Raw genomic sequence first — 26,970 nt, 5'->3', positions numbered from 1 at the left:
GAAATCCCAGGGGCTCAGAGCCAATCACAGCGCCGCCTGGGGCTGACGTCGCACCAATCCCAGCGCAGCTTTTCCCGATGCCTGGGATGACGTGCCCCGGGCTCCCGAAGCGCGGTCGTGATCACGGAGAGAAAGCCAAGTGGTCAGAGCGGTCCTGGTGCACTTTCCGCCCAGGCTGCGGCGGTGACGATTGGGAGGCAGTCTCCTGAAGTATCCTCTAATCCTAGAGCGCAGCGCTCCCGTTGCCACAGCACTCACACTCTACACTTTGCCCAGGGGCCTGGGTGGTGGCTGTGGGGACGGAATCGCGGCGCTTTTACTTCATAGCGCTATACCACGCCTTAGGGGTTCCTGAGGGCACCAGGTCTTCAGCGCTTCAGTCCCTTCACAACGCTACGTGGCACAGGTCGGTCCCGAGCAGCGGCAGTGACTTTGGGGGTGCTAGAGAAAAGGATTCCACACCCCCTGGGCGGCAGAGGCAGTCTTTAAAGGTCCCCGGGCCAGTGATGCTGTCTGCAGGCACAGAGATGCAGGGACAAGTCCTCATGAGAGTTGTTTTCCCCAAAAGGCAGTCCTTAAAACGAGGTGACCCAAGGCAGATGGTTCTCTGTAAGTTAAAAGGGATACAGTCCCAAAGGCAGTTCTTGTGAATATGGTGGAGACACTCTGGTGGTGTTTTCTTCAGTCTCCTCTTGCAGGGCAGGATCAGCAGGCAGTAGGGCAGCTCAGCAGGTTGTGGGGTAGCAGTTCCTTGGAGCAGTCAGCCTCCTTCCCAATGGCAATCCTCCTGCGCAGCAGTCCTCACTCCAGCAGGGATTCTTCCAGGTCCAGCAGTGTAACAAGAATGTGAGGCCAGGGCCCTCCCTTATATATCTTTTTAGTCTAGGGGCTAGAAAGTGGTGGAAGTCTCTGGAAGGGTCTGGGGGCAGGGGTTTCTGGAAGAGTCCAGGGAGTTCTGGTATGTTCCCTGCCTTCCCTGACCTAGCTGCCACAGTGACGAGAGACAGGCCGTTAAGGCTACAGTAGGCAGCCCATCACAGCTCATCCCAGGGAAGAAGGTGTGAATCACCACTCCCACCTCCCAACCCAGGCAGGCTATCAGTATGCAGAGGGGAGGGGGGAGTCTGCAGCCTAATCTAAGTGTAGGCAGGAAAAGGTCCACTTTATAAAGGTGGGATCCCTAGTGTAGTAATGCCCAAACCCTATATATCATTGGAAAAGGTTCCCCGCCCCGAGTCCAACAAGACCAAACATGACAGACTTATTAGGTCCCTGTCAGAAGTTATCCCATAAGGAGAGGTTCCCAATATTAGCCTATGGAGGATTAGCCTTACTGCGGTAGCAGTGGCTTGTGGCAGATATGCCAGCCTCACAAGGTTTTTAGGGGAGAGCACCCGCACCTCAGCACTGTTTAGCAGTGGTGAGGCGCCCAGAGTCCTAAGTCCAACAAAAGGTAAGTTCAAAATGGGAGGCAAAAAGGGCAAAAATGTAGGGGAGACCACCCTAAGGCTGACAGGTCTAACACAGTGAGTCAGTCACCAACCCATACAGCCACTTATACACAAAGTGAAACACTGATACATGCATTTCAATATATAAAAGTTACTTGCTAATATATGTATTCACTAAGATACACTTAATAAGGCAGTTAACCAATCAATTATTTTAAAAACAAACATCCATTTACACACTTATTTAACCATTTATTCTTGCATCGTACTTTACAAATACATATAAAAAAAAAAAATGTTTTAAGAAAGACAAACATTCACTGGATGGTGTCATCAGTGATGTCACTGACCATGTCATGAGTGATGTAATATGTGACGTCATCAGCAGTGCATTGCAGGCGCGCAAGTTATAGTGAGTCCAACTAACTATAACGTGGGAATTTCAATGGTTTTATGTCAGTAAAATTTCCAGGTAACTATAACTGGTGTGAAACCTATGGTTTTTTCAGTGAATATATATATATATATATATATATATATATATATATATATATATATATATATATATATATATATATATATATATATATATACATATATATAATTACATACACATCTAAAAATAATTAATAACCATAACAAATAAACTTCAAAAAAAGTCAAGTATTTCAAATGTAATTATACATAAAACAGTAGACACTAAATAAAAATATGTTTTACTAAAAATATGTTGAAAAGTACATTCTTATAGATATAAAAATATAAAATATAATACAGAAACATATAATAACTATGTAATTAATAATAAAAACAATTAGACTCCCAGAATAATAAATATACTATTTCTACTCCAATATGTGCAACAGTAAGGAAAGCGTTTGACACAGATATGGCAACATTTTCTATTTTCACTCCAGTGAGTGCAGCAGTAGAGAAAGCATAGGATTTAGTAGGGCTAAAATATACTTTTCCCACTCCAGAGTGTGTAACCTAGGAAAAGTGCAGGACTCAGGAGAGGTAAAATATATTATTCCCACTACACTGTGTGCAAAAGTAGGGAAAGCATTGGACTTAGGTGGGGTTAAATTTACTATCCCCACTCCAGTAGGTGCAACAATAGGGAAATCGGCATTCAATTTGCTATTCCCACGCCAGTCTTCGCAACTGTAGGGAAAATGTTGAACGTAGGAGGGGTGAAACCTACTATTCCCTCTACAGTTGGTGCAACAGTAGAGAAAGCGGAAGTGGTAAAATACATTTTCCCACTCCATTCACTGATACAGTACAGAGAAAGTACTTCACTTCAAACAAATAACATATTTTAACAACTCTTGTGAAATACCTAAAATAAAAAATTCTGAATATAAACATTGAATATTAACATGAATATTACAATTTTTTATAATTATTAACAATTAACACAAATATTATTAAAATAGTTTAAAACACACTATATTCACACAAACATAACAACCAGCAATTAAAATTCAATAGAAATATACCAAGAATAAGACAATTAACATGTTAAATAATAATATTTTTTTAAACTAATGAATTTTTTTTAAATGTATGATTACTTAAATAACTCTTCCATTCCTCTACAAATGAAACAATGCGCAACTAAAATATAACTTAATAAATATAAGTTCACAATTCACATAATTATCAATTTAATAATCAATAATAAAATAATATTTCACTATCGATAAATTGTTCCCTAATTAACTTCCCACCCCAAAACCCTAAAAAACACAACAACCTGCACCTGACATACAATTAAAAAAATAGATTAATTTCACAATTTACAAAATTAATTATCAATTAAATAAATTATTAAATCCCTCTCACCATTTACCAGAGACGTCAGTGGTGTGAGGGATTTACCTCCTGTATTAGAGATTTTAGGTTGCTCAAGCTTTGATTTTTAAAGGTTTAGTTTTACTTCTTTAATGCCCAGTGTTGCACTACAGTTTTCCTTCTTTTCCACTCTGTTTAGATATGGGCTATTGCTATTGCTGCTCATAATCACGCAACACTTACTGCTCATTTGACTCAACATGGAGTCTCGGTTACGGGAGCAGACATTATCTTTGTGGTTGAAGCAAATGCAGCTTTTCGCTTTGAGGTTTTTTACTCTTGGGTTAAGTTTCCGGCGGTGTAAGGGAATGACAATTTCTTTCATGAATATGAACATGCCGCTGTTCCTCGGGATTATAGACCTTATTGGTCACTTGAAGTTCTTTTGTCAGCTTGGGAGAACACCATCTACTTTAATGGCGCCCCCTGTTACAATGGTCCATTTAGGCCCTTTATCATTTCACAGAGCCATATGGCCCGTGTTGGCGGGTTTTACACCACACCCACATTATTGTGGTGTTACACACGCAGAGCTGCGAGAATTATATGGATCTTTACTTCATATTCACAGGAGCGTGATACAATATATGTCCTGCATGATTCAGGTGGCTCTAGCTAAGGCCCCTCCTCAGCAACCAGGACAAGGAGGAATGGTAATTTTGCCCAATCATGATTAAATTAGTGATGGGAAAGTGTCCTCAAAATAGAGATGATTTACTGTTGTGGTTAGCAGAGCGATTTGAGCAACTCAAAGCTGTATTTCCCAATACTACTCCTTCGGATAAACACAGGATACTCACAATGAGTTTACCAAAAGGTCTTATTCCCTAATTTAGCAGACTGCACCACTTGGGGAAAAGTGTTTGCGGCGATGTATTCTCTATGCTTTGGCACCCCCTTCCGACAGTTCTTAATAAGATTCAGGAGGACTACAAGGCTGAGGCTGCCCTGGAGCTCGGAATGAGACTGGTTGGTGTATTCCCTTTAGTTTCTGATATGATTCTGGCAAATATAAAAGTAGAAGCAGTTTGCAAATAAGTCAGCGCCTTGAAGCTGTAGCTGATGTAGATAAACAACGTAAATTGTCTAAGATTATCGCTAAGGTGTATAAATCATTAGGGCGTAATAATTTAGGGATTAAACATTTTAATCAACCGCAGAATAAACCCCCTCCAGAGAAGCAGGGAGGGGCATCCGTTCTTTCCTAAAAAGAATTGGAACAAGAATAAACAACAACAACAGGAGCAGTAGGGTTTGCCTGCTGGTTCACCGACCCCTGACGATCCAGAGCGTAGGTATGAATTGCGTGACAACTCTAAGATTAAGACACCTGAGTGGTTTCAGGTTCCTGATCCACGCTCTCCTCATTTCTTGCAGGGCTCATCCGATCAACAGTCTGCTGGAGGGGAGCATCAAGAACATAGACAAGGCGAGACGACAAAACAACAACGTGATCTGCCACACCAGTTTGACGTAAAGGCCAAACCAAAGGGACAATTACCCTATCGTGCTCCTTTTCAAAAGAAAAAAGTTGCTGCTTTAACAGCAAAGTATGCCTCAGATGGTGAGAACCCTGCTCCTCGATTGGAGATGGGCTGTGACATTCCTCGACAGTGCAGCAGAAATTACCATAGTTCCAGTATGCCCTCCATCTTTGTCTGGAGCCGAGAGCAACTGACACATTTATCACACTGGTAGACTTTATGAGATAGTCCTCCAAATTGAAGGTGATAAACAATGTACAATTTAGGGTATCTTTTGGGATAACCTTACCTCGTCATAGGACATTTTGTTGGTGGAGGCAGATTGGCCTCCTCCATTTGTTTCAGCTTCTTCCTGCGGTGAGGATGTGATACTTCCGAGTTTTTCAGGTTACGTCTCTGAAGAGGCTGAACTGGCTTATTCTTCAGAATAGGCTTTAGCCCTAGCGTCGGCTGTGTATCGCAATCAGGTGGGCTGGGATAGAGATTTACCGGCACATGAGATCCCTTTGCGATCAATGCCACAGCCTCAGGCATAATATCCTATCAAATGTGAGACAAAGTCTCCTATTAGTGACATTTTGGCTCTGTTGGAATATCAAGGTGTAATTGAACCCAGTATTTCATCGATGAATAATCCTCTTTTTCCTATATCGAAACCGGATGGTAGTTTTGGATTATAGAAATGTGAACAGTCATGTTTGTACACTTGCAGTACTGAACACACCTAGCTCTGCGTCAATAAATAACATTGTCCGTAAGGAGTATAAAACGACTTTAGACATTTCAAATAGATTTTACTGTCACAACTTGGCTCTTGAGAGCCGTGACTAAACCGCATTTACTGCGGTCGGCAATCAGAAAAGATTTACAAAATTTCCCATGGGCTATAAACATAGCCCTGGTGCATTTGCTGCGCGTGTTGTCCCTTTTACACAACATTGATGCTTTCTCATACATCGACTACATTTATTTGATGGATGACAAATGGATACCACTTCTGGTGCATATTGCCCACATGATATTGTCCTTTTCGGAGTTAGGGTACAAATTTAATTTTGTTAAGTATTATATCGCCTATTTGGTGGTGCTCTTTTAGGGTTACAAACTCAACAATGAAGGGAGGGGTTTAGAGCCCAGCTTTCTGGAGAAATGTGCTCAATAGCTGCCTCCTTATACTCTTAAGAAGTTACAAACTTTGCTGGGTTTTTTTAATTTCGGAAGGACATACATTCCTGATTATGCTGAGCGTATCAAACCACTTTACGCATTGATACAACCCTCTTTTTCATCTTCCAGCTGGCTTCCGGAACATACAGAAATTCTTCGGTCTTTGCAGTCTGATCTACTTGCGACCAACTTCTTATTAACTTGTGACAACACAACTAACTTGGTCATACGGATTGTACTGGGTACAGGGTTTCACTTACCTGACATTTAATGAGGGAGATACAGTCCCCATTGCCTACAAATCGCATTTGTACACATCAGCAGAGATTCGTTTTTCCCCCATTGAGAACATTTTTACAGCAGTACAGATGGCAATCTTGAAGGAACGCTCTTTGGCTCAGACGAAACTCATTCTTATGGTATCACCAGTGCCTACTCTAGGAGCAGTCACAAATACAAGTGTACCGAATAATAAAGCCTTACACCCGCGTTGGATTCAGTGGGCGAGTACTTTGACATTGTCTGATGTCACTTTTATCTTTGACCCATCCTTGAAGACACAGGAGTTTTTACAGTACGAACAGGTTCATCCTGCACCACCGTTTTTGCTTCCTCTTGACCAATATGTCATGTCATGTCAAATATTCTTGTAGCGTGCACTTATCACCGTAAGGTCTCAAGGCGCTTGCAGCAAAAAAACAGCAACAACATACAGCAACCCCAAATCTGCCAAATCGTTTACTTTGGAAAGAACCAGGCTTTAAGGTTTTTACGCAAAAACATTTAAGATCCACTATGGATAGAAGGTGTGATGGAAATTTGTTCCATAGCATGGGGGCAAGGTAAGAAAAAGAGCGACCACCATTACGGGACATATGTACACGCGGCTGAACCAGGTATGATTTGGCACCGGACCTTAACGATCTCCGTGGTATATACCATTAGGGTTTTTTTGCTAAGTAGTTAGGGCGGGTATCGTACATTATCTTGTGTGTGAGACTTAAGATTTTAAAATGGCTTATTTGTCGCACTGGAAGCCAATGAAGATTTTTAAGATTTGGAACAGAAGGGGATCTAGAGGAAGCAGATCTTCATTAAGTGCTGTGAACAGGGCATTGCCGTAATCAAGATGGCTAATAACTAAACCCTGCACCAAAGGTTTCCTTGCTTCAATAGGTAGCCATTTAAAGATGTTAAGGAGATTGCGCATAATCCCGTAGCAGACACCTAGAACCTAATTGACACGAGTTTTCATAGACAGAGAACAGTCAATTGTAATTCCAAGGTTGCGTACTGCAGACTTAGGAGAGGGACATGAGTCTAACTCCTAAAGCCACCAGTCTCGTGACCAGAATTCCTCTGCTTTGCCAAATAATATAATCTCAGTTTTTCTACCATTTAGTTGTATCTTATTTCAACTCATCCAGTTGTTTATATCGATAATACTCTTGAAACTGGAACGTGTACCGACGTAATCAGAACCACAAGTGACAAGCAGTTGGGTATCGTCGGCATAAGACACGGTTTCAAAACCGTATGATCTGATAATACCAGCTGAAGGTGTTAAATACAAATAAAACAGCATAGGGCTGAGAATAAAACCCTGTGGAACCCCAATAGTGACTGGACGACTGCATGAGACTAATGAATCTACTTGAATGCTAGTAAAGCTGTCCGTCAGATAGCTCTCGAACCAGTCCAGGGCCTTCCCTTTGACACCCACCTCCCACAGTCGATGTTTCAGAATACTGTGGGAGATGATGTCAAAGGCTGCGGATATATAAATGTATAGTTTATACCGACGGATCTGACAAGCTGTTCGTTGGTTCCAAACATGCTTACTCGTCCGCCTGTGCTATTGTGGCAAGCTCTATGGTTGACGTTGAGTCTAATTCTTGCTTGGTCCACACACAGTCTCTTAGTGACTGCACGGCTCAGTTGGCTGAGCTGCGTGCTTTAGTATTGGCTCTCGAATTCGCTGATCTAGGTGTACCTACATTTATAGTGTGCGATTCTTTCTATTGTCTACAGTCCTTTATTGACAATCTATTTTTTCAGTTTCAAAATTATTGTCAGGACTCTAAAGGTAGCGTAATCAAGCATAAGACGCTTTGGGTTCAAGTGGCAGCTCTTATAGAAAGCTTGCTGCTCAAACATGTTACACATACTCTTGACCGTCAGCATGTGTGAGCACATGCTGTTAGTAATTCTTTGGCTGATGAGGCAGACAAATCTGCAGTGGCCAGGTGTTCAGTAGCAGCAGCTACAAGGTCCATGACTAAACTTAATAATTGCCTAGAGAGGGCCCTGTAGCCCTTTTTCTTTCCTCACTGCCAGCACCTTCATGGAGTATAAACCTCCATGGGACCGCTGGCGGTGAGGAAAGTCATAATATGCTTGGGGGTGTGACAGGGCATGACCAAGCATATTGAGTCCTCAGACTGCAGCGCTGCCGCCAGGTATCTCTGATCCCTGGCAGTTGTGGTGGTGCTATTGTGGTCGAAAACCCCGGTTGTGCACTGGCAGTCAAACCTTTGGTGTAGCGGTGGATAGACCGTCACTGCTGATGTCCTCCAAACTCATAATGAGGCCCTAAGTGTGGCAGATTTCCCTTGGTGGTTGTGTAGCCCAGACTCAAATAATGCCACTACTCCTCTTGCTGATTTCTCCATGTTCCATTTTGGGCCTTTTGTGTTGAGGGTGCTAAGCAAAGTTTGAGGTTTGCTGTGCATTACGTGTAACAAAATGTTGTGGGATCCATGCAAGGCACAAACCTTCTGGAGTGCTCTGGGTGTCTAGTCTTCACAATTTCTGTGTTTAGTCGGTTTTCCAAGGCGGCAGAGCATGTTCCTTGAATATTGCAACCATTCACCATGGCAAGTATAAGGACATTTGGATTTACACCTCCTCTGTAGGTCTGTATGTCAAAACTATGGCCCAAACAAGAAAAATCTCCTTTTGCTTGCCATGGGAATGGGGATGCTTAATACCACAGGTGGACAAAAATTCTGTTGGGGTTTTAGGTTTGGAGGATAGGACCAACACAAAGGTAGTCTTTTTTCATTTCCTACAACAAAAATATAGCCATAGTTTCGACTGGGCTTTATGCATTCCAAGGTGCAGATAGGAGGTAAACTCCCCCAAATAGGCAAAAATTATGTTGGGCACATTCTGATATGGGGGAAAGCCCCATGCCTGAGATGGCAACCCTGTTACCCCCTCTTTTTCGGAACTATATTTCTCCTGCTGGTCTAGTGGTTTTTGTAGGTAAACTCCCCATAGCTGTCTTTACAGGTATGGCATAAAGACTGTTAACCCCAGAGTGAGGGGAACTCTAGTCTGTGCCTATTAGATAGTTTCTTCCCATCCACCTAATAAAAATAATACAGATACCATTCCCTGGTGTCTAGTGGGGGGTTCTACCCCCCACGCAACAGATAGACTGATTTGTCCAAGGCTGGAGGTGCACAGACCGATGCCATGAGGGCTGCACCCCCAAAAATATTGTTCCTTATGAAACTCTGGTTTCTAGTGGGCTTTCTGCTCTCTGAGGCACAGAGTAGTGGTGAACACCCCTATACTCTCCTGGGTTGGGAAAAAGACTCACTTGGTCTGGGGTCGGTGCAAATAAAGGCCCATGTCACTGGGACCTCTCCCCCACAAACAAAATTTTCATATCAACATCCCTGGTGTCTCGCATACTTTCTGCCCTTTGGGGAGGCGCATTGGGCTGTAAACACCCCCATACCACCAGGGGGTCTATTAGACTAATTGGCAATGGGGCAGGGTGGGAGCACAGGCCATGATATTTGGGGAGCTCCCCCCACAAAATATGTAGTTAAAGCCCCCCACAAAAAAATAATGCCATGAATGGGTAGATTGGAGGTGAACACCAGAGGCAGAAAGAGTAACTTAGCATGGTGTGAGAGGGAATACAAGCCTATGCCCAGGTTGGTGGCTCCCTCCTAAGCCTTGCTCTTGGTGTCCTAGTGGAGCAGATACTCACTTGGTGATCACACACTCAGCACAATCCACTAAGGAAAGACAGCACTGACCAAGTAAAGCTGCCTCTCCCATAAAGATCAGTGCTAGGAGGGGGCAGATGTACATCTCATTGCTATGGTCAAAGTGAAAGCGTGTTCTACTTTCACTTTTGCTTTGCTGTGACGTCATTATGCTGTACATGATTGCATTACAGCAGAAACAAATATCAAATCTTTGTTAGAGGAGAGCTGTTCCTTCATGTCACAACTCAGATTTTGAAAAATACTTCTGATTTAAAAACATAAGATTTTTTTCTTTCAGTGCTAAGGACAATGCTCTGATGTCAATTGGTCATCATCTGCAAATAAGAGGACACTCAAACATATAAAGCACTTATTTGTGTCTATTGCTGGAGATGCCCAGAAGAGTAGACTGCGGTAGAGAGGAAGCAAGACGTTTGAAGTTGGAAATATAGCAATATCACTTCCTGAAGAATTGGATGGTGGGAAGTACAAACATGATGGGAAATGAGGTACACTTCTTTAGCATCTTCTTTTAAAAATGATATCTGAAACAAACAGGTTAGTATTAGATTCCTTACCTTAGAATATCCCCAGGTGTCAGACTGGATCCGGACATTTTTGCGTAGCAGTACCCTTGCACGTCGGTAGGCGTCGTCTTCACCCGTCGTCGGTGTCGTGGGCGCCGTGATGACGTCGTCGGAGTACTAAGACGCCGCCTCCACGCGCTGACGTCAGTTCTTCTTTTTTCCGCGCCAGAAGCGCAGATCCGGAAAAAGAGGTACCTTAGTCAATTTTTGACTAAACTTTTTACGATCCTTTTTGATCTAATTTCGAAGTTTTCGACTCCGATCGGTGCCGGTAGGCATGCCAGGTTTTACACCCTGTGAGGACTGCGACCGGCTGATGTCGGTAACGGACCCTCACCGCCGGTGCCTTCACTGTCTCGGCGTCGACCACGACGACAAGGCCTGCCCCGACTGCCGGGCACTGACATCGAAAGCTAGGCGGGAGCGGTCCCGCAAGCGGTTTGAACTCCGGCAGTTGGCCCCGTACCACGAGAGGTCCTGGTCTGGACGGAGGTTGAGGGACCGGTCGCGGGGTCGAAGCCATCATAGCTCCGGGAGTCGACATCACTCTTCAGTCTCGAAGTCGTAAGGTAAGCACAAGAAGTCGAAGAGACGTCATCGCTCTTCCGACTCCCCCCGACGCTTGCGCGACGCGGCCGGGGGTTCGGGTGACACCGTCTACGCGGCTCCGTCGGAGTCGCAGGCGTCGCAGCCTGCCCCATGCCCTCCGGTCCCTAGGCAGCAAGCGACACCAGAGGAGATCGAGCGCTTCCTCATGGCCATGAGGTCCCTCTCTCCTCCGACGGGCTCGGCGGCGCCTTCGGGCCCAGCGGACCCGTCTGGGGGCCCTAGCGGGTCGGGTGCATCGGCCCGACGCCGGTGGGTGCTTCCGCCCGACGCCGCTGACGCCTTCAGGCCCGGATCCGGCTCTGCAGTGGGACCTGAAGTTTTAGTGAGCCCAGCATCAGGGCAACCTGTCCGACCATATCAGGATCTCGGAGGGCACTGCTAGACAGCTGCAGTGGTGGCTCACGGACAGCGATTGGGTCAGCGGCAGATCCCTCTCCCTTCCCCAACCGGAGCACGTAGTTATGACGGACGTGTCCCTCCAGGACTGGGGAGGCCACATGGGAGAGGCGGAGATCAGAGGCCTCTGGTCCCCCGCGGAGTCCAGGCGCCATATCAACCTTTTGGAGCTGCGGGCGAGTCATCTAGCACTGAAGACATTCCTCCCCTCTGTCCGGGGGAGTGTAGTGCAGGTGTTCGTGGACCCTCTGCCAGGAGGCTCTGTGCCTCTGGCAGTGGCTGGAACATCAGGGCGTGACCCTGGTGGTTCAACACCTGGCAGGTTCTCTGAACACCAGGGCGGACGAACTCAGCCGCCGGTGCATGATGGATCACGAATGGCGTCTGAACTCAGGACTTTCTGGTGTGATCTCTTTCTGCAGTGGGGAGAGCCTTGGTTAGATCTATTCGCCACCGAAGAGAACGCGCAATTTCATCAGTTCTGCGCGTTGGAATTTCCAAGGCGGCACTCGCTCGGAGACGCTTTTCATTGCGAGTGGAGTTGCGGTCTGTTGAACACATTTCCGCCTATACCACTTCTGCCCAGAGTGCTGAAGAAGATCAAATGTGACCGGGCCCAAGTCATCCCGAGCTACTCAGTATGTCAGTCGATCCCCCGGTTCGTCTGCCTCTTCAGGAGGACCTTCTGTCGCAGCAGCAGGGGACGCTCCTCCACCCGAACCTGTCCAGTCTCCACCTCCATCCCTGGAGATTGAGCGGCGACAGTTGAGGCCATTTGACTTGCCTCCTGAAGTCTGTAATATCATTCTGGCAGCCAGGCATCCCTCCACAAAGTCAGGGTACGCCTGCAGGTGGAACAGATTTGTGGCATGGTGCACAGCAAAGGCTGTGGATCCTCTCTCTGCCCCTCTTTCTGAGGTTCTTCTCTTCCTTCTTTCTCTTGCCCACCAGGGCTCTGCTCTGGGCACTATCAAGGGCTACCTTTCTACCCTTTCAGCCTTTCTCAGGCTGCCTGATCAACCATCTTTGTACAAGTACCCTATTGTAACTGGTTTTCTGAAAGGCATCGCACACACGTTTCCACCTGTTCCATTTGTGATGCCTCAGTGGGACTTGAACCTGGTTCTTACCTATCTGATGTGCGCTCCCTTTGAGCCACTTCACAACTGTCCTCTCCGCCTTCTTACTCTGAAGACTGCTTTCCTGGTTGCCATCACCTCTGCCAGGAGAGTGAGTGAGCTCCAGGCTCTTTCATCCAAACCTCCTTTCCTTTCTGTCCATCTGGACAAGATTGTGTTGTGGACTAGACCCTCTTTCCTGCCCAAGGTTGTCACTGCCTTCCACATCGGGCAGTCTATCACCTTGCCGATCTTCTTTCCGCCTCTGCATCCCTCAAAGGAGGTAGAGCGGCTCCACCGTCTGGTCCCAAAACGTGTGCTCACGTTTTATCTGGATCGCACTTGCCAGTTCCGGGTGGATGGCCAACTCTTTGTTGGTTACGTGAGCGCTAAGAAGGGGCGGGCGGTGCACAAGCGGACCATCTCTCGGTAGGTCGTCTTGTGTATCAAGGCTTGTTACTCCTTGGCGAAGAAGGAGCCTTCTGTTGGGCTGAGGGCCCATTCCAATCGGGCCAGGGCGGCTACCACTGCCCTGCGCCGGGGAGTCCCCTTGCAGAACATCTGTCAGGCAGCTACGTGGGCATCGCTACACACGTTTGCAAGACACTACTGCCTGGACAGCCAAGTCCGGAGGGATGGCTTCTTTGGCTGTTCCGTCCTCCAGGACTTTCTGGTGTGAATATTGGTTCGCATACCCAACACCGGGGTTGGTATTGCGGGGTATCTATTCTAAGGTAAGGAATCTAATACTAACCTGTTTCTTTCAGATGAACAAGTTATTTACCTTCGGTAACGATATATCTGTAAGAAACAGTAGTTAGTATAAGATTCCTTACCGCCCCACCCATCCTCCCCGTTCTTCGAACCGATATCTAGAGTTAAGGTCATCCCCTTTCAAGGCCCTTGTTTCAATGGCACCAGTGTTGGTTTTTAACATGGCTCTGCATTTCTGGCGCGGAAAAGCTGTGTCTAAGAACTGACGTCAGCGCGCGGAGGCGACGTCTAAGTACTCCGACGACATCATCAAGGCGCCCACAACGACGGACGTGAAGCGGCAGATGACGCCTACTGACGTGAAAGGGCACTGCTACGCAAACATTTCCGGATCCAGTCTGACGCCTGGGGATATTCTGAGGAAAGGAATCTAATACTAACTACTGTTTCCTACAGATATATTGTTACCGGAGGTAAGTAACTTGTTCATTAGTGGGTAACAAGTCATGGTAATTTCTGAAGAGGTGAAGAATGGGAACTACAGCGATGTCACTACTTAGGGATGTGGATGCTTGTAAGTAAAGTGATGTTAGTCACTGTAGATCAAGATGCTGTGCAGTGCAGTGATGTCATTCACTTTAGAGCAAGATGCTTCACCATTTTATTTTTTATTAAAGATGGTTTGGGTGGAAAAGTAATGATGTCCCTTTCTGAAGAAGTAGAAGCTTGGAAATGCAGAGATTTCACATCCTGAGGACATGTGTACTGGGAAATGCAGTTATGTCACTTACGGTAGAGATGGATGCTGAGGAAATTACCTTTTCCGGGGTTATGCATTGTTTGATGTTGCCTGCTATCCTACCCTCCCCTTTGTGACTAGGCTCTGGGTGGTATCCTGCTCTTCTTGATATTTAGCCCTTCCTTTGTATTCTGTTCCCTGCTGCTCATCCATAGTGTGAGTGATGTCATAGAATGTTCCTGTATGTCTGGTTGAGTGAGATATCAGTTGGAGTGTGTGGGCTGAGCAGCTGGGATGCTGCTCCCAGTGGGGCTCCTGCTACAACTACCTTATAATCCACAGTTCCTTTGGCTATATACTCTTGATTATACTGAAGAATAAACTACCATTTGGATTCACCATTAACTCTACCAATCCTCCTTCTTATGTTATTTCACTCGGTCATTCAGTTTCTCTGGGAACCAGAGATTTGTGGGACAATTGTTTCTTGTTCTCCTTTTGGGTGCTGGCTTTCCATGAGCTTTTGTTTAACTTTGAATTTTTGTCTGTTGAGGTGATTTTTTTGTCACCATGGGTGTTCCGTTGTGTCTTAAGTGGTTTATTTTAATATGTTTACTGGTAGTTGCAGTTATCTATTAGGTTTGAGCATCTTTCTGTGCTTTTCTGATCCTGTTTTGGCCACATATGTACTCACTTGTTAAGAGTGGAGATGAGGCAGGAAATATAGTGGCCTATCATCAAGGGTCAGCGATAATTATCACTGGATGTGTTCATCGTGCAGAATAATAACGCCGCCTATCGCCGGATTCTATCGCCCGGTGAGCGTTTCGCCGAGGCGCTAGACATCCCTGCAATAGCGGCGATAAGTGGCAGTATCACAGGATTAGCTACGATAAGAAAACAGCGATCCTGAAAACATTGGTGATAGGGAGATGTGGACTCAGCATGAGGATCCACCTTCCATGTTAAACATGGCTAAGTAGAAACATTAAAGGGCATTAGCTGTGAACTGCTTGGTTAATTCAATACAATAATTCAGTGTATCGTGCTCCTAGGATTACTCCCCGCTCGGGAGTATAATGAAAATCAGGAAGGGTTAGCACCGACACGAGTGGTGAGGGTGTCTCCTGGGGCACTGACTTCAGTGCTGGGAACTTCCAGCAAAAGTTTATCAATAAAGTTATTCTTTGAAGATGTTTCTTGTTTGTATCCAAAGTATTTTATTCATACTTCTCGTGGAAATTCAATGTTTGTTCAAATTTTCTCAACAATGTAATTCTTCATTTAAAATAAATCACAACAATCCTTCCAATGCATTTCGGCACTAGGCCTTCATCAGGGAAGTCTGTAATGCAAAGAATATATGTATAACTCCTCTGTGTCACACACAATGTATTATATTCAACATACTCAAAATTAATTACGTAACCACATTTCAATGATAGTGTGAACGATCTTAAAGGATGTTCAAAGTATTATAACCCATTGTTTCATGAAAATAATAATCTAAACTGACTGCTCAATAATGTGTAAATAATGTAGCTCGTATCGTTTTTAAATAAGGCAGATAATTACACGCACTGATACCAACCGACTACTCTGGTTTATAGAAACTAATGCTAAGGGTGCTCGCTAAATGAAACGAATCATAGAGACAATCCTATGTTGCTAAAATGCTGCCACAGTAAACGTATAATCGTATGAGCATTGCTACAATGTATACTGGCTCAGAAATACTGTTGCTATAATTCTAGTTCAGATTCTTACCGTGTTCCTATTGGGACTGCTTCCGATTACGAAGCTGCCGCCATAGTAAATCACGCGGAGGAGCCAGCGTGTGACGTATATTATTTGGGAAAGACGTGATGATTAACCGTATCGCAAGAAAACACGAAGTAAACACTGAAATTAAAGGGACCTCTCTAAGCTTAGGTACTTTGGATACTCCGTGTGGACTTGGGTGAATATTGTATAATATACTAAACTAGAAGCGACATTTCTGTTTTTAGTTACCAGTGTAGTTAATATGGGCTAAATAATGGAATAATCTTTGGTGTTAATTCCTAAATGGGCGGCATATCTGTAAGAGAATGAGGGATGTGTCAGGGGCAATACATTAATGAGCATCTGATTAAATACATAAAATATTAGAGGTTACACAATTAATTAATGAAATGGTTATATACACAGTAGAAAACAGCGACTGGTCAGCACTACGTGTTGAAAGGTACATGAGTCTATTATTGCAATGTTCATAAATAGCAGCCAAATTCTGTCCGTTCATTCAATCCTCTCGGTTTCAGGGTTTGTAAGAAATATATTCAATAGTTCTCTCGCTTCAATAACGCTTTCTTATTATTTTTCTTATTATCTCGGTCATGACTTTTTTCCACCTCTTCCAATATGCAGGCTGTTAATAGGCTTATTTGGTGGTTTGCCTGGATAAAGTGTGTTGCCACCACTGATTTAGGTGCTTTAGTCCTGATATTGCTTTTGTGCTCATTGAGCCTTACTTTCAGTTTACGGTCTGTTTGACCAATGTGCGCTTTACCACATGGGCATTTGAGCATGTATATTATGTTGGTGGTATCACAGGTTGCGTTTACATGTAGGTTTATTTTAAGCCCTTTCATGGGATGGTTGATGCTCTTGCCTTCAATTATATTATTGCAGTTGCTGCAGTTTCTGCAAGGGATTGTGCCTTTAAAGTTTACTTTTGGTCCTGTATACGGTGCCTGTTTTATGATTTCTCCCAGATTTTTAGCTCTATTGAATGCAAAAACTGGCATTTCTGCAAAAATGTTTTTGAAGTCCGGTTCTGTCTGTAGTAAAACCCAATGTTTTTTGATCGTTTTAAAAAAAAATGGACTCATGGTGGAAAATTTGCTGACACAGGTGATTTTTACTTCCTTATTAGTTTTGGGTGCTGTAAGTAAGATATTTCTATCTTTGGATTGTGCTCTTTCCATTGCTGATTTTAGAATCGACTCCGGATAACCTCTGTTTCTGAAATGTTGTACCATTTGGTGAGCTTGCATCTTGAATTCCTCCGGGTCTGAGACAATTTCTTTGATTTGCAATAACTGCGAGTACGGTAAGTGGTGCTTCAAGAGTCAATGAAAGTGTTTCTCATGGAACTGCTTAATTTCACTTTAATGCACAGCTACTTTAAATGGGAAAACAAATGGTATCTTCAGAAGTCAAGAACATCTATGGGCAATTCGGCAGCGCCCTCGTATGCCAATATTTTCATGCACCAATATGAAAATAGGCACATTCTACACAACAACCAATGGAAAAACAACCTACGTCCATACCTAAGATATATAGATGATATATTCATTTTATGGAAAGGAGCAAAAGAAGATCTGATCACTAATATCAAACAACTCAATGAAGTAGACGAACGTTTACAATTCACATACGAAACCAATGAAAACCAAATCAATTACCTGGATGTTACCATAATGAAAAAGAACAACAAGTTTGAAACTACCCTATACACCAAAAAGACTGATCGCAATAATCTATTAAGTTACCAGAGTTTCCACCCATCGCCATTGAAGCACCACATACCGTACTCGCAGTTATTGCGAATCAAAAAAATTGTCTCAGACCCAGAGGAATTCAAGATGCAAGCTCACAAAATGGTACAACATTTCAGAGACAGAGGTTATCCGGAGTCGATTCTAAAATCAGCAATGGAAAGAGTACAATTCAAAGATAGAAATATCTTACTTACAGCACCCAAAACTAATAGGGAAGTAGAAATCACCTGTGTAAGCAAATTTTCCACCATGAGTCCATTTTTTTAAAAACCGATCAAAAAACATTGGGTTTTACTACAGACAGAACCGGACTTCAAAAACATTTTCGTAGAAATGCCAGTTTTTGCATTCAATAGAGCTAAAAATCTGGGAGAAATCATAAAACAGGTACAGTGTACAGGACCAAAAGTGAACTTTAAAGGCACAATCACTTGCAGAAACTGCAGCAACTGTAATAATATAATTGAAGGCAAGAGCATCAACCATCCCATGAAAGGGCATAAAATAAACCTACATGTAAACGCAACCTGTGATAACACCAACATAATATACATGATCAAATGCCCATGTGGTAAATCGTACATTGGTCAAACAGAACGTAAACTGAAAGTAAGGCTCAATGAGCACAAAAGCAATATCAGGACTAAAGCACCTAAATCAGTGGTGCCAACACACTTTATCCAGGCAAACCACCAAATAAGCCAATTAAAAGCCTGCATATTGGAAGTGGTGGAAATTAGTCATGACCCTGATAATAAGAAAGCGTTATTGAAGCGAGAGAACGATTGGATATATTTCTTACAAACCCTGAAACCGAGAGGATTGAATGAACGGACAGAATTTGGCTGCTATTTATGAACATTGCAATAATAGACTCTTGTACCTTTCAAAACGTAGTGCTGACCAGTCTCTGTTTTCTACCTTGTATATAACCGTTTCATTAATTAATTGTGTAACCTCTAATTTTTTATGTATTTAATCAGATGCTCATTAATGTATTGCCCCTGACACATCCCTCATTCTCTTACAGATATGCCGCCCATTTAGGAATTAACACCAAAGATTATTCCATTATTTAGCCCATATTAACTACACTGGTCACTAAAAACAGAAATGTCTCTTCTAGTTTAATATATTACACGATATTCACCCGAGTCCACACGGAGTATCCAAAGTACCTAAGCTTAGAGAGGCCCCTTTAATTTCAGTGTTTACTTCGTGTTTTCTCGCCATACGGTTAATCATCACGTCTTTCCCAAATAATATACGTCACACGCTGGCTCCTCCGTGTGATTTACTATGGTGGCAGCTTCGTAATCGGAAGCAGTCCCGATCGGAACACGGTAAGACTCTGAACTAGAATTATAGCAACAGTATTTCTGAGCCAGTATACATTGTAACAATGACATACGATTATACGTTTACTGTGGCAGCATTTTAGCAACATAGGATTGTCTCTATGGTTCGTTTCATTAGCGAGCACCCTTAGCATTAGTTTCTATAAGCCAGAGTAGTCGGTTGGTATCAGTGCGTGTAATTATCTGCCTTATTTAAAAACGATACGCGCTACATTATTAACACATTATTGAGCAGTCAGTTTAGATTATTATTTTCATGAAAAAATGGGTTATAACACTTTGAACATCCTTTAAGATCGTTCACACTATCATTGAAATGTGGTTACGTATTTAATTTCGAGTATTTTGTTAAATCTAAGTTTATGTTGAATATAATACATTGCGTGTGACACAGAGGAGTTATACATATATTCTTTGCATTACAGACTTCCTTGATGAAGGCCTAGTGCCGAAATGCATTGGAATGATTGTTGTGATTTATTTTAAATGAAGAATTACATTGTTGAGAAAATTTGATCAAACATTGAATTTCCATGAGAAGTATCAATAAAATACTTTGGATAGAAACAAGAAACGTCTTCAAAGAATAACTTTATTGATAAACTTTTGCTGGAAGTTCCCAGCACTGAAGTCAGTGCCCCAGGAGACACCCAAACCACTCGTGTCGGTGCTAACCATCCTAAGTAGAAACATTATCAGGCGTAAAGAACTGCCAATAAAGCCAGTTAGGGCAACTTTTAAAATCGCTAGTCAGGTTAGCGATACCCTTGCTGAAAGTGAGAACATGTGTTAGCGATTAGATTCACTGTATTTCTCACGGGAACGCCTACCTCGCATCTCATTAGCGATGCGAGGCGCACAGGAAATGGGCGAAGGAGCATGGGTTCACGCATTAGCGTGTCCTTGCTAATTGGGTGTTAAAATTATTGCCGCTTTTCAGAAGAAAACGGATGCTAAGGAAGCGATGATTTTAACTCCGGTCCTTGCTGATATGGCCCTAAGAAACTAATGTCTAGAATAGTTACCAGTGATCTTCTTATTCTGATTCTCCCTTCCTGATCCCAGTCCTTTCCATCCATCATCCTGTTTAGTTTTGCAGCCTTGACTGTAAGGTTGGGTACTTCTGACCGGCTGGGTTACTAGGTACGGTCTCTTTTCATGAGGCCTATCTGAAAGTGAACTTAGTTTAAAAAGAACATTCTATGTGGTAAAGTGTAGGGTTTTCTAGGTGGGAGAGACTCTAAATGTTAGGGCCTAGAACAAGGAAGGGTTAATTGGAGTAATATGAATAGGCTCATGCAGCAAACTACACAGGCATTGTTAACTAAATGTCTTTGGTGGCACTTGCTTTTTTATGCCCTTTTTATTTTCTGCTGTTTGGCTGTTCTTAGGTTTTAGGACATCTGAAAAAATTACCACTATTTGAATCCCACTCACAATGTTAGATAATCACTTTTACTTATATGGTACTCTTTTTTTTATAATAACCTTGCATCTGTCTACTCTCCATCAAGCCACGTAGGTCATCAGTTTTAGGCATGCTTGATGTACCATGCGTTAAAAAGTTTGTGTCATGTATTAGCTCTTTCTGTAAGGCTATGGTAACATAAGTTATGGAACTTCCTTACGTTATCCATTAAACTTGCACAGATCTTTATTTTTACAACAGTTTAAAAAAATACTTTTCTGCTTCCTATAATTAGTTTGTATTTTGTTCATTTTGCCCCTTGAGGCTCGGCTTAATATGGGTTTTAATCATATAGTACATTTCTCTGTCAGTCAACTCAGTAAGGGTTGTGCTCTATCAGTCTAATAATATTCAGTCTTTCAATAAGATTTTTATGTAAAACATCTTTACATATATTTTCCAGCTGCATTAAGAAATATAATGATAAAGGTAGGTAAATTGTCTATGTTTAAATTGGGCAGTATTAACATATGTTATACACAATAACATGACAAAGCGGTGATACAATAGTAGAGCACTAGTTTTCATTCCTGAAATGTAAATTTACCTTTTTGCTAACTTGCTAGACTTCTGTAATAGTATTATTTTAGATATTGTCTCGGTATAAACACATTTAACATGAGTTTCTTTTCTACAGCATCTTGTGTTTGGGATTAAGTCTTTCATTGCATACCTGATCCCTGACATGCCCAAAGACTTATGTGACAGAATGAGACGAGAGAAGTACTTAGTGCAAGAGATGATGTATGAGGCAGAGCTTGAGCATCTGCAAAGGGAGAGAAAAAAGAACGGGAAGCATTATCACCACGAATGGCCTTAATCGATAGCTAGATGAAGCAGCAGTAATGCGCAACTGCACTATGGGGAAATAAACAATTGAAGCTTACAAAACAAGGCAGAAACCGCTACAAAGCAGAGTCATCAAGGTATATGTATTTCCACTCACTGCTTGTGGTATTATGCTTCACTCTGAACTGAATGGACAATTCTCCAGAGGAACACAAAGAATAGCCATACCTATGAATGATATGCTGCAAAAATGGAAGGGAAAAGGTGTATGGAAGCCCTGACGGAATTGCTACAAAGCGCATATGACAACTGAACACACAGCAGTAACAAACGTCCTGTCTATGGAACCAAGATATCAAATTTTCCAAGGAACAATATAAAGACTAATCAAATGTCATTCTTACAATGTACTTCAAGAGCCTGGAAGAAGATGTACCATGTAGTCCATGTGTATTTCTCAGCTATTTACTTGGTTGCGCTTTTTCGGAAAGGAGTAAAAATAATTGTTGCCTTCATGACCATAACTTGAACTGATGTAAATAATTGTAAGTCCTACTTGGTTTAAAATATATTTGTCAGAGTCTTCTGAAACTGTGGTTATGGATCGCTTAATGAATTGACCTATGGGTTGGGTGCGCAATCAACATTAACTATGCAGTTCATGGTTTACATGCCACTTTTCATTTATGTTTATTCTTGAAACCAAAAATGTCTTGTAAATAAAAACATTTGGTATATTCGATATTTGTAAAACATCTGCAAAGAAAGGGATCATTTCATCATTTCACTGGAGTGCTGGAATGAGCACTGCTATTGATGCTATATATATTTTGTATGTGAAAATAACTAACATAATGGCAAACCATTATTCAGCTTTAGCATATTGTAGCATGCCTTCTTAGTACCAGTATTATTTTGCATACTTCATTTATTTGTAGACAGGAAATTGCTACCTTCCAATTCACAATGCAGGTCAAATATGTAAAGTATGTATGCAAGCAAGAATATATGCAGATACATGCAATGAGTATACATGGTTTATGGCTTACTTTGCACATAAAACAATGAAAATGTAGGCTTTATGTTAAATATTTTTCTCCTATTGTACAGAACTAATCCCCAATTGTACTCCAATGCCGGAAATTTACAATATCTTCAATATGTTATTTTTCAGTATTATTTTTTTTTACATTTCACACATTAACATTATGCAGTGTTAACTGACAGACTGCATCATGTATATAGTAAATTGGAACTCTAGTAGGAGATATTTTGAATTTAGCTCTTTAGTGTTGCTTTCCACAAAATTGGACCACAACTAATAAGTTTACATTTGGGTAGTTTGAATTAAATTACATTTGATGTTTTCCACATGAATAACTGTCAACACACAAACATAACCATGTTAAAACCAGAGCAATGTAAAATTTAAATAACATATATCATGGATCTTCGATTCTTAAAAAATGAAATGGAACATATTTTGCATTTACTATGGAAAAGCCAAAAGGAAAATGAATGATGCAATGTTTACACTATATTGTACATATGTCTGTGCTAGCAGTGGTCATATAAATTGATTTTCAACTAGACTATTACCTATTAAATATCAGATTCTAGTGTTTTACCTTTCTGTTAATGTCATCATTAAACTAAAGTCAAAGATCCATGGCACTCTTATAACATTGAAATTATTTTCTTCCTTAATATGGGACTTTTCACTTATAATTTCACAATATAACCATATTTAATCTCTAGATGAACCTTTATGTTTTCAACATACAAGCGTGTTGTAAGTAATGGCTGTAGATTGTCTGGAAATTTAGGCTGTTAACTTGGATATTCTGAGCCATATACGTCTGTGAGACAATATGCTCAAACATGGTTTTATCAGAATTTAATGAACAGGATGAAAGCAATCAAATATATTTATTCAAGAGTGGCAAAGGAACTTTTCATTGCCACTTAGACACTAGTCCTAAGTGAGATAATTTAATATTTTTTCACAAATTATACTGTTACAGTTCAAATTCCCCATTCTGTAGAAAACAATTTAAATAACAAAAATTCTTATTACATATTCTTTATAAATGTCTAAAAGTATCTGAACTCATACAGGCATGAATTGTTAATATGGTATATATTCTTCATAAACCAATACATGCTAAGAAATATAAGTCCCTTTTAAGTCACCATACTAATATCATTGTAGACTTGATAATTTCAGTAGTCCCAAATGCGTACCATTGAGCAGCATATTACGATAACAAAAAGAAAGTAAAAAAGGTGAAACAGTATTACAAGATGAGTTTAACATTATCGATCACTCTATTTGAAAACGATAGTAGACTGGTACAAAATTCCTACTAGTCAATACATCTCCAGTGACTGGATAACCTCTGGGTAATAGTGCTTATTAGAAACAATTAACATTGACACGTGCTCAGTGTAGATACTGTAGATTGTTTTGCATTTTACTAGTTCCTGTACTTAATACACTGAGTATATAAGCCCTCCCGAAACTATTCATACAATTGTACATTAAGATTAAATAATTGTACTAATATCTTGACAAACTAGCCTCTGGCCTAGCTTTTCGTACCATACATTTGTCTTTTGTACAGCATTTCTAAAACGTATTGATATTTTTCTACATGGGTAAACCTCATTGTTGTCAATATATAGTACTTCCGTGGAAATTCATGCAAAAACGACATCATAATTCCTAATTGCAATGAATAACCTGCAAGCTTTTATACAACATGTTTATTGTTCAAAAACAAATCTTCATAGAATGTCTGATATGTAAAACACACATCCAAAACTAAACGAACTGCAGACTGCAGTCAATTCATATTCCAATAGTCACTTGAGGTATTTACAGAACATGACCGACTAGTTGTGGTGGGTAATTTTACAGTATACATAAGGCCCATTAAACATTGGACTCCTCATGGAATGATTTTGATTAATTGATAAAGGCAAAGTACAGTTTACAATATCAATTCTAAATTTAAGGGAGTGGAATATTTATTTTATATCCATCTCTCCCATCTACTGTCTTCCAGTATATAACCTTCATCGTTGCCCTATCAAACAGATGAAAATCAACAATAGTGTCATTCAATTCTCTGTAGTTTCAGCATACTATAGAAGCTTAATTGAGGTCATGGTTCATCTCTTTTAATGTATGTAGTTATTTATTTAAACATTTGTTTATGCAAATTAGCACCTGACTTTACAAACTAGAAGAAGCAGTCCTCATGGTATGCGTCTTTGTTTATTTTTGATATATTACTTTGGCTGGACCGAAGTCAGGACCCTTACATTGAAGAAAGCTGGCCCAGTTTCTGAATTTATAACACCTACTTCCTATTGTGTTTACTTAAAATAGTCTTCCAATTGTCAGTATGCAAGTGATGTCAACTGTGGTGGCCTGAATTACATCTCTATCTTTCATATTCCGAGGCATCTATGGTCAACCTCATACTATTTTTTCCTTTTAGTAACATGCCTGCTTCATTCACAGCATAGTTTAAGGACACCATCTTTATGTTTATCTCCCTTGCAGTATTCAGCACCTGTTTATTATATCCCTCTATTATAATATATGGTCCGTACTTCTTTAGAACATTTGTGCAAGTCGAGCTTATTTACTAAACGGCAATGTATGATAGCATGTCGGGTAGCCACACAGTGACAATATTTGCATCTATTACACTTTATTGAATTAAAACTTAAAAATTCAAAATAAGAAATAAGGAAATATTTGATATAACAGATTTTGTTTGTGGAATACAATTCAATGTATTTATACCCTTAATAAATGCACATGTCAATTCTAATTCAGTGTGGATGATCCCACTTATCTCGTAGTATGAGCTAAGGATACTTGGGAATGCATGGTGCTTAAGATTTAGAATCAGTTGAACTGATTTAAACTTTGGAAGATGCTCCAACTACAAAAACGATTTTCAGCAGGTTTTGCACCTCATCGTAAGGGTAGTATGCCAGAGGCGTGCATGGCTAAACCACGCATTTCTCTACTATGCAGCCCAACAATGAATGCATCCAAACAAAGCATTCCTTTACCATGCATGTCTTTACCACACAATTTTGTGGTAAAGGCATGACTGGTAAAGGGATGTGTGATGAAGATAACACCTCAGACCCCTGCCCTGAGCCCTAAAAACTAGCCCACAACTAAGTCCTAAACACTACCACAATCCCCGAGCTGTAAACACTACCCCGAACACCCAAGCCCTAAACACTACTCCAACCTCCCCAAGCCCTAAAAACTAACCTGATGCCCTGTTCCGCTAAACCTACCCTACTGCCCAAAACCCGATCCCAACCCCACTTACCACACTGAATCCTCTCCAAATCTTTCCTGTTCCTGGGCCCACCAATCCCAGCATCTAGACCAGGCACTGCCTTAACCACGCATATGCATGGTTAAGTCATGCGGGGAAACAGCATGTGTGGATCTATCCATGTTGTAAAGGCTGTTTCCCCATTGTAAGACAATAAAACTTGAGATAAAACTAAAGTGTCATTCAAATTTTCAAAATATTTTTATTGCCGATATTCAAAATAATACACCTTCTTTTGATTGTTTGGGATAGTTTATTGCCATTCCTATTTAGCCAGCCCGAGTGATCCATCGATGAAGCAACAACAACTGATTCATGATATTTTAGGCTTGTTTGAAGAATGCATAGAGCTCCGTGTTATTCAGAATAATTGAACATGTTTTACATTCTGTTTACGAGGCAAAGTGTTGATGAACCTGTTTTGTTGTTTTTTGCATATGATGCAGATTATCTTTCAAAGATCTAAGGCACAGTCTGTCCTCAGGAAAATTTTATTAAATTTCTGCTGTTTAATATATTTTCATATTTCAAACATGCATCTTTTTCAAGAAAATGGGCATGCATGCTTGTTTGACATTTTCACCACAGTTGTAGCACTTTTAACTATAGCATTTATGCAGACGTACAAAAGTCAATGCATGTCTCAAAAGGTTGCATGAGTTAACAGATTTTATACAGCAGTTACTTGTCCATCGCTCCATGAAAACAATGTCTTGATACAAGGAAAAGAAAAAATTATTCAAATAATAAAAATCTATTTATTGCTAACCATCCCTACGTTTCATAACTAGTATTTTATTTGACCTCTTAATGTTTTATCTGTGTTGCTGAAAAGTACATTGGTTATGGTACATTTTAGAGGCAGTTGTATATTTATGTCCATGATCAAATTAAAGTAGAAAGACACAGCCTAGTCTACAAAACAAAATTGATGTCAATGCTCTCCTGTTTACAGCTGCGCTTAGATGTTGATTTTCAAATTTCTCAAAGTTTGTAAGGAGTGCTCCGGAAAGCTCTCACAGTGACTCTTGAGTTACTCCTGAACATCGTTTGTGAATACTCTTTTCCGCTAATGCACAGACATTTCTTCACGCACAGGGATCAATTATGCATACAATTAGGAAACACTTGTTAAAACAATTTCCACCAATCAAATGAGTCCAATTGTTAAGAAATCCCTCCCATCACACCTCGAACAGTTTTGTTGTTCTATTCCAGTTTTAGAACCAGGGGCGGCCGGCACAGCTCGCAGGTAGGTGAGGGGGGATGGATCAGGGGGCCCGCGGGGGCTTGAAGGAGGTGCGG

The 26,970-nt window shown here is 41.4% G+C and overlaps 1 protein-coding gene across 1 annotated transcript in view; it reads left to right on the top strand.

Moving 5' to 3' along the window:
• ANO3 (anoctamin 3) overlaps positions 1-26,428 on the top strand; it is a 1,465,374-nt gene extending 1,438,946 nt beyond the window's left edge. Inside the window, exon 26 of the mRNA XM_086959492.1 lies at positions 21,141-26,428. Within this exon, the coding sequence (XP_086815618.1) occupies positions 21,141-21,323 (183 nt within the window). The 3' untranslated portion in view covers positions 21,324-26,428. The remainder of the gene's footprint in view (positions 1-21,140) is intronic.
• Positions 26,429-26,970: the final 542 nt, after the last annotated feature.

Source organism: Lissotriton vulgaris, chromosome 2_2 (assembly GCF_964263255.1).
Source record: "Lissotriton vulgaris chromosome 2_2, aLisVul1.2, whole genome shotgun sequence".
Taxonomy (NCBI): domain Eukaryota; kingdom Metazoa; phylum Chordata; class Amphibia; order Caudata; family Salamandridae; genus Lissotriton; species Lissotriton vulgaris.
This window is presented reverse-complemented; position numbering and strand designations above follow the sequence as displayed.